The sequence below is a fragment of the Mytilus galloprovincialis genome, chromosome 3, assembly GCF_965363235.1.
Source record: "Mytilus galloprovincialis chromosome 3, xbMytGall1.hap1.1, whole genome shotgun sequence".
NCBI classification, from domain to species: Eukaryota; Metazoa; Mollusca; class Bivalvia; order Mytilida; family Mytilidae; genus Mytilus; species Mytilus galloprovincialis.
Genome location: NC_134840.1, coordinates 36,133,716 through 36,150,395, shown reverse-complemented (window position 1 = coordinate 36,150,395; position 16,680 = coordinate 36,133,716). Strand labels below are relative to the sequence as shown.

The following is a 16,680-nucleotide window of genomic DNA, read 5'->3' as shown; positions in this document are numbered from 1 at the left end:
AAAGATTTACTTTTTATTTTTCACGGAAGGATATTTGGAAGCTGTTTCAGGCTATAATACTTATCATTAAAACAATTTAAACAAATGAAATAGACAAAATGACTTTTTGACTTAACAAGAGTGCACACGCTGAAATGTCTCGCCTTCTATACTAATCATTGATATTATGTTGATAGTCCTAAGTATAAAGCTAAGCTTTATAACAACTGTCACATAAACTTAACATTAACCAAGATAACTAAACAAAGACCAATGAACCTTGAAAAAGAGGTCCAGGTCAGATGAACCATGCCAGGCAGACAGGCACAGCTAACAATGCTTCTATACAACATATATAGTTGACACATTACTTATAGTTTAAGAAAAATAGACCAAAACACAAAAACTTAACACTGTGCAAAGATCATAAAATATTTCCATACACCAAATATAGTTGACCTATGGCATATAGCATTAGATAAAAAGACCAAAACTCAAAAACTTAACTTTGACCACTGAACCATGAAAATGAGGTCAAGGTCACATGACATCTGCCCGCTAGACATGTACACTTAACAATCATTCCATACAACAAATATAGTAGACCTATTGCATATGGTATGAGAAAAACAGACCAAAACACAAAAATTTAACTATAACCACTGAACCATGAAAATGAGGTCAAGGTCAGATGACACCTGCCAGTTGGACATGTACACCTTACTGTCCTTCCATACACCGAATATACTAGCCCTATTGCTTATAGTATCTGAGATATGGACTTGACCACCAAAACTTAACCTTGTTCACTGATCCATGAAATGAGGTCGAGGTAAAGTGAAAACTGTCTGACAGACACGAGGACCTTGCAAGGTACGCACATATCAAATATAGTTATCCTATTACTTATAATAAGAGAGAATTCAACATTACAAAAAATTTGAACTTTTTTTTCAAGTGGTCACTGAACCATGAAAATGAGGTCAAGGACATTGGACATGTGACTGACAGAAACTTCGTAACATGAAGTATCTATATACAAAGTATGAAGCATCCAGGTCTTCCACCTTCTAAAATATAAAGCTTTTAAGAAGTGAGCTAACGCCGCCGCCGTAGCCGCCGCCGCCGCCGGATCACTATCCCTATGTCGAGCTTTCTGCAACAAAAGTTGCAGGCTCGACAATAAAAAGTAAATTTAGAAATTTCTAAGTGCATTTATGATTTAAATTGTTGAACAATGGACACAAATGTGAGATCGATTATAACACAGAACAATGGACACAAATGTGAGATCGATTATAACACAGAACAATGGACACAAATGTGAGATCGATTATAACACAGAACAATGGACACACATGTGAGATCGATTATAACACAGAACAATGGACACAAATGTCAGATCGATTATAACACAGAACAATGGACACACATGTGAGATCGATAATAACACAGAACAATGGACACACATGTGAGATCGATTATAACACAGAACAATGGACACACATGTGAGATCGATTATAACACAGAACAATGGACACAAATGTCAGATCGATTATAACACAGAACAATGGACACACATGTGAGATTGATAATAACACAGAACAATGGACACACATGTGAGATCGATTATAACACAGAACAATGGACACACATGTGAGATCGATTATAACACAGAACAATGGACACAAATGTGAGATCGATTATAACACAGAACAATGGACACACATGTGAGATCGATTATAACACAGAACAATGGACACACATGTGAGATCGATTATAACACAGAACAATGGACACACATGTGAGATCAATTATAACACAGAACAATGGACACACATGTGAGATCGATTATAACACAGAACAATGGACACACATGTGAGATCGATAATAACACAGAACAATGGACACACATGTGAGATCGATTATAACACAGAACAATGGACACACATGTGAGATCGATAATAACACAGAACAATGGACACACATGTGAGATCGATTATAACACAGAACAATGGACACACATGTGAGATCGATTATAACACTTTTAGAAAATGCTGCCTACAAATAATGCTGTTAAGATTGAAACTGTGAAGAGTTTTTTTGAAAGCCTATCCAATCACACTTTTCTTTAAAAAAGAAAAAAAATACAGCCACATAAATTTCTGAATTTACAGCATAGATAATACATAATTATATATTTCTTACCTTTACAGTACTTTCTCTGACTACTGGATTTGTATCTGAGAAACCATGACTGATCTGAGGGAATATCTGGTTATTAACTGTATCTGGTTGTAAGAACTCACCAAACGAATCAATCTGTCAACAAAATGTTAATGCTATTAAAGTACAATACAGTGATTTACTAAAGAATTTACATTTCAGAATAATAAACTAAAATGGTGCCTTTGTAAAAGTAATATGAAGATTTATTATTGGAATAATTTTTAATAATGAGTAGCAAAATTTTTGAGATAAATAAGAAGATACAAAGACAAAAGGGACTTAAAAAAGCACTGGCCAATGAATGTCAGTGTCTATGTAAATTACAAAGAATACATAGGAATGACAAGGTAATAGATATCTTGGATGACAAGCTTAATCTATACACCAAAAGTCAACTGTAAAGGTCTCCCATGTATTATTATATTTGAACATCAATAGAAAAGTTAATATAAATGTTTTTATACTGTATAGTCATGACAAATATTAAATATTTAACAAATAAAGATTAATTAATTGATTTCTTTGATTCAGGAATTGATTTCTTTGATTCAGGGATTGATTTCTTTGATTCAAGGATTGATTTCTTTGATGCAGGAATTGATTTCATAGCTTCAAGGATTGATTTCTTTGCTTCAAGGACACAGGCAAAAGAAACAGAGATCACATGAAAGATCCATACACATATTTATATAAAGATTCTACAACTGATTCCTATGATTTAGACAAATGTCTAAATATAAACCTATAAGGAATGAACATTTTACTTCTACAACAAAATCATGTTTCAAAATAACATAATGTATGCATTGAATCATATCAGTCTGACCCTAATCAACACACTACAAAATGATCTACCTGTTGTAATAATTTGACCCTAGTAGCTCTGTCTGTTGAAGAGAATAATTTAACCACACATGGAACTATCTTCTTCTGATACTCATCCATATCTAACAGTTTACCTATCTAAAATGAGAAGAAATGCTTACAGCAAAGGGTTTAATAACATCAGTAAATAGATTTGTATACTAAACACTGTTGTATGAATAAACCTGTCTAAAACTTTAAGGTATCCGACCTATAAGTATGATTGTATAACACCCCTTAAATTGTGTTGAAGGCTGTACTTTGACCTATGATGGCTACTTTTACAAATTGTGACTTGGATGGAGAGTTGTCTCATTGGCACTCATACCACATCTTCTTATTTCTATTTTAGTTTTATTACTGTGGATTCATTTTTATTCGTGGTATACCAATTTTCGTGGGTTTCGTGGGTAACAGCGAACCACGAATTTAAGAATTCAACGAAGAATAATCCCGAGAAATGTGTATGGAGTCGGATGTTTATTTACGGTTATGTTATGAAGTTCTAGTATAGTGTTGACTAGCGATAAACATTGTAACATTTTTTATTGAAAGAAGATACAAGTATTTTGATTAAACCTATAATAAATATATCTAATATCAGTGATAATTTACTTTTTAAAATTGATTAAAACTGTTCATGGAAAATAACTGCAAGTTGTTAATTACCGTGTCATAGTTTGGTTTACCAGTGATTAAAAATCAATAGGATTAAGTACGGGGATATTGCCCGTAGGTAATATTGTTTATGACAGGAACATTTATTTTCACACCTTATACTTATATCACTGTTTATTATATCGTGATTAGGGAAATGAGCTTTCAATCATAAAGTTTTGAATGCCTTATAGAATTCAGACTGAGACAAGAATTTATAAATTGTAAAACAAACAAATAATTAGTTGTCTCTGTCCATTATTGTAATCGAAGTTATCAATGAACACTTTAACCTAGAATGACCAAGCGAGCTTTTTCAATGAATTCCTTCTTTTTTGTTTTGTTTTATTATTGATCAAAACAAGGAGGTTATATGATCTCCTAAATCAAAAAGAAATCAACGAATTACGTATCTAATTTTTTGTTGTTGTTATCAGCGATCCACGAATTTACGTATACCACGAAACGTCTTTTTTTCTCTATCCACGAAAATTGATACCCACGAAAATAAATGAATCCACAGTATGGTAAATATTAGAAAAGTTATTTATAATGAAATAGATCACAATACAAAAATGATACCAAGTAATAATTCTAGTTATCTTACATTACAAAATTGAAACCAAGTAATAATTCTAATTAACTATTGAACCTTGCGTGCAGTATATTAATAGTGTCTACATTAATAAAGTTTTATTTTTATTTTCTAATAATCTTTCACAGGGTTTGTTATTTTATGATATCTTACCTTAAACAATGGAGCTAATACCGATGAACCAGCATCACCATACTCAAAGGCATTTAACAATTGTGGAAGGATTTTATTCTTACAAAATGATGGAGGGAATGAATCTAACGATGGAGTTAATTTACTAAAAAAGTTTGTTTTCTCTGTCTTTTCTTTAATCTGCAAGAAAAAACAAACAGTATCTATCATATCACCAAACAAGAAAAAACAAACAGTATTTATCATATGATTCATATCACCAAACATGTTTATGAGCTTAAGAAATAAAACCCAAATGATTGTTTTGTTTCATAATGATGAATTTATTATCACTATTAAAATCAAATAACAAGAGTTGATATCAAGCAATGTGCAATACTTATTTTTCTTATGGTAAAGTGATCTCTGTGTAACAAAGAAAATTCTGTAAAACATTATTTAGAACTACACAGTTTGAAATCATCAGTTCCTTCCAGCATCAAACAATAACATTTTCAAGCCTTTTGTGAACATCTGAATAAAATCAAAATTGAAAAAAAAAATATTTCAGGTGAAGTGTTTTGTATATTACATGTATTGAAGAATCACAAATCTCTGTTGCCAAGGGGGAACAGCAGTTTGTTGTGACCTTTGAAAGTTATTATTGACCTTATGAATCGAAAATGGAAATGTCATAGTAAAATAACATATTGTTAGATAATTTGTATCACTTATCTATATCACTTTTCATTCCATGTGATAGGAGAAATAGACAAAAGGCCACAGCATCACCATAAGTGAATATAAGTGAGAGGTTTAGCTAGCTATAAAACCAGGTTCACTCCACCATTTTTTACATTTGAAAATGCCTGTACCAAGTCAGGAATATGACAGTTCTTGTCCATTCGTTTTTGATGCGTTTTGTTATTTGATTTTGCCATGTGATTATAGACTTTCCGAATTGATTTTCCTCTGAGTTCAGTATTTTTGTGATTTTACTTTATGCATTAACACAAAAGACAATGTTTTTTATTTGTAAATTAAATTATAATTTATTTTGAAACAGTTTATATCAACAATCTGGTTGACATCATGTTTTTCATCATGATCAGATCAGAATAAACAAAGGACCATTTGTAGAAGAACTTCAATGTATAATGGCTGCAAATTTATAATTAGAAAAGAGGTTTCAGAGAAGAAAATGAAAATGTAAAATGTTTAAGGAAGATAGACAGAAAGTGATGAGAGCCAGGTGAGCTAAAAGGACAATACAAACATACCTGGATTTCTTCTAAAAATAACATGGTATCAACAAATGAATTATGCATCACACCTTTGGCACTTCTACACACTTGTATTAGCTTGGCTGGGTTTGGTCTTGTGTTAGGATTAGCACTAACCAGTTCACAATAGTTGGGAACTAGAGATTTTGGAATCTGAAACATAATAGTTCATTTTTTATTAAAATTCTGAAACAAACATAAAATATATGGAGAATAATTTTGTATTTGAAAATAATCTTTGTTTCCACTTTAAAAGTCATGTCTTGTTTGAAATGTGTAAATTTTCCAAGTCTGTTTACTAAAAACCCAACCCTTCCTGAAATGTCAATTGTCTAGATGAAAATCTTAATGTAGTGTTATGTCTGGAATAAATAAGAAGACTACTTCGATATGATAAAAAAATATTTAAGTTCTTGCATGTGTCACAGATGGGGGAGACATTTGGCACCCAAGACTTGAACTGGGCCAAGATAAATAAATGCACTCCATATGAATGATGGCAATAAAGGCAGAAACTGACATCTAACAATATATCATAATGATACAATGGAGTGCCTTGAGAAAAATAGTTACGAACTTACTTTGCCAAATGCTTTTAATGATGAAGTTTGTGGTAAAGGACCATTGAATACTTCCCATATCAAACAACCTACTCCCCACATGTCTGATGACCTACAATATAAACATATTATAAGTTGAGTTTATTTACCTTTCATGGACTAGTAGTGTTTTATAGTCTATTATATGTCTAATACCCTTGACTCAACTTTGAAGCTACAGTAGAATGAATAAGAATCAGCATGTTTTTGAATGACATTCATAATGACTTCCTTATCAAATAATTCTAAAAAAAAAAACTTCATCCCATTTTCCCCTAATTTTTTTACATATCTATCTAATTATGCACAAAATAGCTGATGTTAATGTATCTAAAGTTTTAACATATATTTAAGGTAAAATTAAATCAAATTTAGAATAATTTGGAAAAGTAGGTTATTTTTCTGTTCATATGCCTTAACTTATGAAATAATCAAACAATTTTTTAAATATTCTACTTCAATTTATCATTTGCTTCCTATCTTTGAAAACTTGACAATTCAATTCAATTCAAATTAGATAATGCAAATTCGGAAATTATTGTGAAAAATGTGACAGGGTTAAAACACAATAATTAAACTCACATTTTATATTTTTTATATGAATTAAACAGGATGTTTCTCAATTTGGCAAAAAAATTAAAATCACATTTTTAGAATAAATGACAAAATCGCAATAATGAATGCATGGAATAATTTCTGAATTTACAGTACATTGTAACAATCAATAGTCTTTAATTAGGAAAATACCATTTTTTAGCCATCATTCCTTTCCTTAAATCTACTTTTTCTGGAGGATCATATTTTTCTAACATAGGTAAGATCTTGACTGGTGGTGTACTGTCCTGACCAGATGCTGGATACATATAATCCACACCACCCAGCTTCCACTCACCAGCTGAATCCACAAATATGGATGATATACATACATTGTTGTGGATTAAATTACAATCATTGATAAGAAATGACAATCCTTTCTGAAAAATAAATTATGACTAGGTTAATATTTTTCCAAACTCTTGTTTCTTTATCCGGGTTTGATTATATTTCTCTTATACAATTCCTTTCTATTGTTTTATCACTTCAAAGTTTTTCTTAAGTTTAAATTGCTTATGTTTTACGTTTCTCTTCTTCCTGGACTAATTTTGCTTACCAAGTGAAGACTGTGCTGCCTATTGTTTCAAAAATCTTTAAAGCTATGGTTAATTTATCAAATAATGACTGATTTGTTTAACATTCTGTCAAGAGAATTATCTCCTTTTAACATTGCGATTTTCATCAGCGAACTATTTTGATTTCTCAGAAAGACAGAAAAAGGAAATAAGGCCACTCAATATGTGTATGACTTAACAGATTTGATGCCAAAGTCTGAAAAAAACCCATCTAATGGTAAATTGTAAAATAAAAAAAAACAACTTATATAAAATGTATAAAATTAACTAAAAATGTTATGGTATTGATAGAATTTACTTAGAATGTTATGGTATCGATAGAATTTACTTAGAATGTTATGGTATCGATAGAATTTACTTATGACTTGTTGTTACATGCATCTATATTTCATTTATATGTTGTTTTAATATTATTATTGTCTGTATTTGGATCATGCCTCTGTTGTGCTCTTTCTAATAAAATATTGAATTGATTTGAATAAAATGATGTTTCAAGTCAATAACGAACATATAATTGCAAAAAGTACCCACCACAACCTGGTGTAAACCCCAAGAAATAGCCAATTCATTTGTTGATCCTTCACTGGAACATTCTCTGATATAGGTTTCTAGTGGTGTCACAGGTTCTGTGGCAAAGTAAATCACTTTGTCTGTCTGTAAAAAAGATAAATAGATAAGTTAAAGATAAATGAATGTTAATTTTCTGTCTCAATTTATTACACATAATAACATTATAAACATGGAACATACAAAGAAATGTACTTGAAAAAAGAAGTAGGTTCAGATTATAAATATAAAAAGAAAAAAAATGTCTGATGTTGCATACATTGTAGATTGTGTTAACAAGCAAAATTATTTTTCAATGAAGAAAACAATGTTTACAGTGTATATTTCAATCATAAAATATTTTGTTACCTTTATTTTCATATGCTGTATAAAATAATATAAATTTCTCAATTACAAAATAAAAGAATTTTCTACTGATTTTGAAATCTGAACTGTGTTACTGGACATGTATTTTCTGTGTCTGGTATGTACAATGTATAGTGTCAAATGAAAGACTTGTTGTATGTATGTGTACTGAGTCTGGTATTATAATTCAAATTCTCTTTATCAAATCACAGACTATCAACAATTTAAATACCTCAATTCCATCCAGAAATGTTAATATGTTTGGATGTCTCAGTGTCTTTATTCTTTTCAAGGAAGCTTTAGCAATTTGAACCTGAAAAATAGAATAAAAATTATTTTTTATAATTTATACATTCACTTCATCATGTTAGGGGCTTCATACTGTACTTGGTTTATGCATCTCACTCACTAATCCTATTTAAACAGTAAACCCTAACATCAATCCTAAATGTGAGCCTTAAGTTTGGCCTAAATCCTAACCCTAGTCTAGGATGCTAGATTACCATTGGGCACAGCGTATGGCATTATATTTCTATTTGAACATTAACCCTAGCTTATAATGCTAGTTAACCATTGGACACATCATATGACTTTAGATTTATATTTGACATAGCAGTAAATCCTTTATTACATTACCGTGGTGCCAGAGAACCATAGATGCAAAAGTGGCACAGTACAAGGCATTATATTGTTCTTTGCCAAATCCTACCAATGGTGACAGATTGATCATAAACCAGTGACAGTGTGTTGAATGTGTAAACTTGTAGATAGATGTTTTTGTGTTCTGTTAAATTTTTCCTTTTAAAATTGTTACATGATGATGACTGATGTACCCATATTTTGACTATTTTATTTATTATGTCTGTTTAGTTCACGTATCATTGTAAATATAACAGAATTTGATGAGACTGTCACCAAAGTGAGAGGTTTAGCGCTATAAAACCAGGTTTAATCCACCATTTTCTACATTTGAAAATTCCTGTACCAAGTCAGGAATATGACAGTTCTTGACCATTCGTTTTTGATGTGTTTTGTCATTTGATTTTGCCATGTGATTATGGATTTTCCGATTAGATTTTACTCTGAGTTCAGTATTTTTGTGATTTTTCTTTTTGATGTGTTGATATGACACTGTTGTCAAAGTGACAATGTGTGGATGTGTCTATGTGTCCATGGTTCAGATTAGCCATTAAATTTAATGCCTTTCACTCATTGATGATCTGCTGATGAGAACTATTTCTTCTTTATTCTCCAGCTAATCTGTTCATTGGCTATCATATAAATCATGTAAATCTTAATCACATCAATGTTTGTTTATAAACTGTTACTTAATCCCTGTTGATCCTGTGGCATAGTCTCCTGAACATTGGCATACAGGTACTGTAAATTCAGAAATTATTGCGTGCATTTATTATTGTGATTTTAATTTTTACGATTTTGAGAAAAATCCTGTTTAATTCATATAAAATATTTCAAAATGTGAGTTAAATTATTGCGTTTATAACTCTGTCGCATTTTTCGCAATAATAAAAACCTCACATTAATTTCTGAATTTACAGTAATCAGTTACATATACATTACATTTTTTGTACTTACTTGAGATTCACTACTTCCTTTGACATCAAAAGCAAACACAGACACTGGATCCCCAGATCCCTAAAACAGGAAACAATATTTTCTTTAAGGTCATGTTGCAATACATGGGCTACATGTATATGTTAAAAATAGTTATAAAATTGCATACTATTATGGCTTGTTGAACAAGGAGTGAAACTCAAATAAATAATGCATTTATCCATTTTATTTTTTGAAATATTTCTGATTGATTTCTTTCCAGGGACAAAATGTAGGTGATCATTTTAATAGATACTATAGCACATAAAATCACTAAAAGGCATTCTTCATCCTGCTTACATGTACAACCCAGCCACATTCTTTATATGTATGTGCCTGTCCCAAGTCAGGAGCCTGTAATGCAGTGGTTGTCGTTTGTTGATGTGTTACATATTTGTTTTTCATTCATTTTTTGTACATAAATAAGGCCATTAGATTTCTCGTTTAAATTATTCTACATTTGTCATTCAGAGCCTTTTATAGCTGACTATCAAGTATGGGCTTTGCTCATTATTGAAGGCTGTAAGTTGACCTATAGTTGTTAATTATGTGTCATTTGGTCTCATTGTCGAGAGTAGTCTCATTGGCAATCATACATATCCCGGTCTGTTCGCTCTGGTACCTGATCGCCCCAATTATTATTTTTTTTATCTGGAATCTACTGGTTTTTACAGTTTATATAAGATAAGATATATAACTGATAAGAAAACTTTATTTTGATTCGCCATAAGTACAAAATAAGCAAAACAAGCTCTAAGGAGCTTTTGACCGAATATAAAAAGCCTTCTGTCATATTTGGCTGCAAAACAGTCAATTACTTTATCAATGGGCGTCTCTGTTTACACGTTAAGGATACATAGCCCCAAAATAAGTCATTTAGTTGTCATCATAGAATGCAGTTATGTTTTAACCCGGCCCATGACACTGAAACTGCATGGATTCAGCGGTGGCATTGGTCACAGGCATTGTCAATTCTGCGTTGCATTGCAGAACACCCCACAGACACAATATTCATCTACTAAAAAAAAAAGAAAAAAAAAAGTGCTGCTGATGGGAACGAACGCGAGGAGTCTGAGAAGTGATATCGACTCATTGGTTTATACAACTTTTTTTATTCAACTGCTTAGTGCCCATTTATTTTCCCCTACACTATCTCTCTTTTATACCTCTAGCTTGTTTTATTTTTATTTTTCTAATTGTGTTGTTTTTTTGGTTGACAAAACCATGTTGAAGTCTTGGCTTCCCAGCTTCTGCCTAGCTATTCCACTGCTATAGGCAAACAAACTCAGGGCGAACTGAAGCAGACATTTAATCAGGGCGAACAGACCCTTATACCCAGTCAAACCACATCTACTTTTTTATAATTGACATGGGGACAAAGTCCCCAATAACAGTAGAAAAATCAATAAAAAAAAAGGGGAAAATTTCCCGAATTTTTCATTGTACTAATGAAATCCAGCATCTGCGCAGAAATCTACAATGTACTTCCTTTTTCCGGTCTGGTTTGTATGAAACTTTGAGTAAAATATATATTTATCAGTCTAGTATAAAATAGGAAGGAAGGCAATACCAATTTCATTTTTAATAGTTCCTTGATATGAAAAAACGTTGCCTGATGATAGCGTTTCTTTGTTTACACTGCATATGACGCCACAACTTAAATAACGTCACAAATAAAATCCCTAACAACATAACCAAAATCGGAAACATTACTGTATTTCCGTTTCTTTTTTTTAAACAAATATTTAAGTTACAAAAAAATAATTCATACAGACTTCGTCCCCATTTACACAAGTCGAGAACTCTAGATTTCTTTACGTCAGAATATATTTGCATAGTAATTTCCCAAACACAAGGCCAATACCGCCTTGAAAAACTGACCAATCGACTCAATGAGCTACAATGCATTGTGGGCTACTACGAGTTTACTACAACTGGAAAACACGTGGAATTAGTGGAAGAACTGTCAGCTAATATAGTGTCTGGGATTCTCAAAATATATGTTTTTGTTCAGCGAATGTGATTATTGTTAAATATATAACATAATCTTTAATTTGCATGCTCAGATTAAAAAAGTATTGTTTACGGGCTTCACTATTCGACTTTCTTTTTCTCCTTGTTAAAGTTGTTTAACAGGTTTTTTTCCATTGTTATGCATTGTACCTGTGCAATAAGTTTACGACCTGAAACAGTGAAATTTCAGATGAAATGACCACTGTCCACTATGAAATTTTTTGAGCTCTTTTAAACCTGTATAATGTCATTCCAAACTCATTTCTGCCTAGAAAAACACGAAAACTTTCATTGAAACACTTTTTTCTGTACTGGATGTGTAAAATTTTTATCATGACCTGAACTGAAAGTAAGAACATCATAATATTCCAACTACATGTCCCCATTCAAATGCATTGATCGTTCAAAAAAAGGGGGGTCCAACCCCCGGAACACCCCCTTGTCATGTTGACGTATGTGAAATATCTCAAATATTAATAGCCTCGGGATCACAGTAGGTGTCATATTACCTATTATTTTTATTCTAAAACGTGCTTTGTATGTAGAAATAAGAAGATATGAGGTATGAGTGCCAAATGAGACATCTTTCAAAAAAAGACATAATCTAGTAAAGTATGCAGTCATAGATTCAATGCCGAAAAGTACGCTATAAATGACCCAAACTTACTTATGTAAAACAATCCAAAAAAAAAACAAAAAACAAAAACAACGGCCCAATATAATATATATAAGGAGAAGAAATCTGTCAAATAAAAAAAAACGTATACAGGTTTGTATATATAGGAGCCTGTATTTCAGTGGTTGTCGTTTGTTTTTGTGTTACATATTCGTTAAATTCGTTAATTTTTTCATATAATTAAGGCCGTTAGTTTTCTCGTTTGAATTATTTTACATTGTCATATCGGGGCCTTTTATAGCTTACTATGCGGTATGGGCTTTGCTCATTGTTGAAGGCCGTACGGTGACCTATAAATATTAATTTCTGTGTCATTTTGGTCTCTTGTGGACAGTTGTCCCATTGGCAATCATACCACATCTTCTTTTTTATATTAGATCCAACGCTGCAGTTTTCACAAAACATATCAAATTTTTCACCTCGTCGCACATACATATGGATAACATCATTATAGCTTATTTCCTACTGATTGTAGAGCAAAACTTTGGTTAGCTTGCTTGCTTTGTGTGTAAATTGTACAATCATATTAGGATAACAACCAATTAAATTCAAATATAAAATATACAAGCTAAACTATGCCTATATATATTGTTTAAAGATGTCAATCTTATTTTGAAAGCTTGAATAAACAACTATACACACAAAGAAAGCAAGCCAACAAAAGTTTTACTTTGCAAGCATTAGGAAATCAGCTGTAATGATTTTATTCAGTTTGGCAAATGTCCGAGCCCGTTAAAAAACGAAAACAAAATAAAACTAGTTGCTGACTTCACTACCTTCAAAACAAAGGGAACAGTTTGGAAGTCTCACATACTGAAATGTGACAAACATAAATACATTTTATACTTATAGATTTTGTTAACACTGCCATATATGTAAATATTTCTTCGCCTTTTTTACGAACACAAAATTCAAGGATCACACATTTGCCTTTAATTATCTATACGGAAATTGCTGTACTCGTGAAGTTTAGCACCTGCTGTTATAGATGGCTTACTTTACACTAGTAAGATTGTCTCATGGGTAATTGTGTTTTTCGCTGTTGTTTTGTTGCTGTCTGGTGGACGAATACATGAAATCTCCGTGCCATCATCAAACATATTAACGGCTATATATCAGGTAATTCAAACCCTTTTTTCTTCGCATAGAAACAACTCTTCGTTAATCTGAGCATGGAAGGAATACTTTGTATCACGAACTATAAATGAGGATACACAAAATGAAAAACTAAGCGAAATTGTGAATCCCGCATTGCACGAAAAAATGTGTTGTATTTCAGTAAATAACACGTGTTCTCGGTTGATTGTAAACACATAGTAGTCCATCATGCATTGTTACTCATTGTGTGGATTGGTCAAAAACCTAGGTAAAAAATAAATTGCGTCACATGTAAATAAACAATTACATGTGCGAGAAAATAAGTATGCTAATTTATGCATTTCCATATAAGGTAGTGGTCCCGACCTGTTACAGGCGGTCTCACTAATTAGCGACAACAAGAATTTTAGCGACAACAAGCGTCAACAAGCGACAAGAAGCGACAACAAGAATTATTTTAGCGACAACAAGCGACAAGAAACTATTTAGCGACAAGAAAACATTTTCTTTTAATTAAAATTAATTATTGCAATAAATATTAAAAGAATATGCAAAAGAAAATAATTTTAGAGACAAGAAAGTTAAAATTGATAGAAAAAAATGAAACATTATTTACATAATATTTTAACATCTATTATGAATAACAGCCAGTATTGCGTTTAATTATTGTATTATGAGATTACTTTTCCTTGTGTTTTAGAACATATTATTTATCTTATAATTTGTTTTTTAAAACTCTTTTCGTGCAATATGTATTAAGCTCGCAAAATGAATTACTTGTGCATCATTGTCCTGAAAATATTGACACAAATTGTGAACTGAAACCAAACAGGAGGAAAAGAAAATTGAAATGTGAATATTTTCATCTTTTTATTTGTTTATTGCCTCATTAAACGATATTTATCATGTTTATGCATATTGATTGAAGATGAAAGGAAATTAATCACAATCTTGAGTTTTCAACAGGTGTTCACTATTTACAATGATTGTATATTCTGGCGCGTGTAATTGTATAGTCTGACGCGTGTACAAAGTTGAAGGTGTTAATTGGATGTTATTGTAGCAATAAAACAGGGACACGCGACTAGTTAATCTCATTTGATGTTCCACGTTGTGTGTACTGTTATTACCTTAGGGTGAAGCCACATCTAATGTTGTTCCTATCAAGAACAATGAATTATACTGTTAGAAAGGAAATAATATTTCATGTTTTTGTTTCAATAAATCTTTCAAAGGAAAGTTGACCTATTTTTAGCTCACCTGGCCAACAGGGCCAAGTGAGCTTTTCTCATCACTTGGCGTCTGTCGTCCGTCGTCGTCGTCCGTCGTCTGTCGTCCCTCGTCCGTCGTCCGTCGTCGTTAACTTTTACAAAAATCTTCTCCTCTGAAACTACTAGGCCAAATTTAACCAAACTTGACCAAAATCATCATTGGGGTATCTAGTTTAAAAAATGTGTGGCGTGACCCGGCCAACCAACCAAGATGGCCGCCACGGCTAAAAATAAAACATAGGGGTAAAATGCAGTTTTTGGTTTATAATTCAAAAACCAAAGCATTTAGAGGAAATCTGACATGGGGTAAAAATGTTTATCAGGTCAAGATCTATCTGCCCTGAAATTTTCAGATGAATCGGTCAACCCGTTGTTGGGTTGCTGCTCCTGAATTGGTAATTTTGGTGTCCTTTGTTTAATAATCACATAGACCAAGGTGAGCAACACAGGCTCTTTAGAGCCTCTAGTTTGTTTTTGTTTCAATTTTATAGCGTGTGCATTTCCTTTGCTCTACCAAGCTGACTGAAGCCATTCAACTTTTATGTTTAGTATAAAATAAATTGTCATCATTTCAATATTATTCTCGCAAAAGTATGTTCTCTGTATATGGACCCCAAGGTAGAACCACGTCCTCGTCGTGGGGTCTGGAAACACGCTTCAATAATAAAGATGGCAAAGCGTGGCTGAGAGTTCTACAAATAAAGCATCGAATTGACATAACAAGAGTACACTTAGAGCATAGTATTAAGCAAATGAATCAAAATATTATATTCCATTATGCCCGCTCCATATATATCTCCATTCGTTTATTCATACTTTGACTTTGATGAAAACAGATACATACATATGTACATTATCTTATACATATTCTTCATATTTAAAAATAAAAAAAGAAGCTCAATCTCTTTCTTTTTCACAAATGTTAAATTTCTTCATCTACCAATATACTAATATAAACTTCACAATCTCTTTCTTTCTCACAAATGTTTCATTTCTTCGTCTATCTATATAATAAAACATTTTAATTAGACATATCTGCTCGTATATTTAAAAAAAACCATTAAATACAAATTTCTTTGTATCTAATAAAAAAAAATGTTTTCTTGTCGCTAAATAGTCTTCTTGTCGCTTGTTGTCGCTAAAATAATTTTTGTTGTCGCTTCTTGTCGCTTGTTGACGCTTGTTGTCGCTTCTTGACGCTTGTTGTCGCTAATTAGTGAGACCCGTTACAGGTAATGCCTGCCTCATATTAGTAATAAAAACATGTAGAAACCATCTGTTGAAAACCAATAACATTTCCAAGCTCATCAGGAAGCATTTGCATAATATCAAAAAATAGTCAATAATGTAAATATACTCTCACCTTTTTCTTTCCTTTGTGAAGAGTCCAAATTGACTTGTCATCTAAACCAGGTACTTTTTCAGGACTTATTTCATAACTGAAGTCTTTTGTGGGATCTCTTGAAAAGAATGACCACATAATTCAATCTTCGATTATTGAAATAACATCAGAAAACAGAGACACCTGAAAAGAATTTACATTTCTTGCTTTCGACGTTTCGTGTTTTCGTTTTCGTGTGCGGAAGTTTCAAGTTTACGGTTGTCGTAAA

The 16,680-nt window shown here is 31.9% G+C and overlaps 1 protein-coding gene across 3 annotated transcripts in view; it reads right to left on the bottom strand.

Moving 5' to 3' along the window:
• The window catches only part of LOC143067826 (N-terminal kinase-like protein), a 40,127-nt gene extending 23,460 nt beyond the window's left edge, over window positions 1-16,667 (bottom strand). For all 3 annotated transcript variants that reach the window (XM_076241394.1, XM_076241395.1, XM_076241396.1), the window contains exons 1-10: window positions 16,434-16,667; window positions 9,995-10,054; window positions 8,631-8,711; window positions 8,018-8,140; window positions 7,065-7,291; window positions 6,300-6,390; window positions 5,716-5,871; window positions 4,478-4,636; window positions 3,064-3,171; window positions 2,188-2,301 (exon numbers count right to left, since the gene is read on the bottom strand). In XM_076241394.1, the coding sequence (XP_076097509.1) occupies window positions 2,188-2,301; window positions 3,064-3,171; window positions 4,478-4,636; window positions 5,716-5,871; window positions 6,300-6,390; window positions 7,065-7,291; window positions 8,018-8,140; window positions 8,631-8,711; window positions 9,995-10,054; window positions 16,434-16,550 (1,236 nt within the window). In that variant the 5' untranslated portion in view covers window positions 16,551-16,667. The remainder of the gene's footprint in view (window positions 1-2,187; window positions 2,302-3,063; window positions 3,172-4,477; window positions 4,637-5,715; window positions 5,872-6,299; window positions 6,391-7,064; window positions 7,292-8,017; window positions 8,141-8,630; window positions 8,712-9,994; window positions 10,055-16,433) is intronic.
• Window positions 16,668-16,680: the final 13 nt, after the last annotated feature.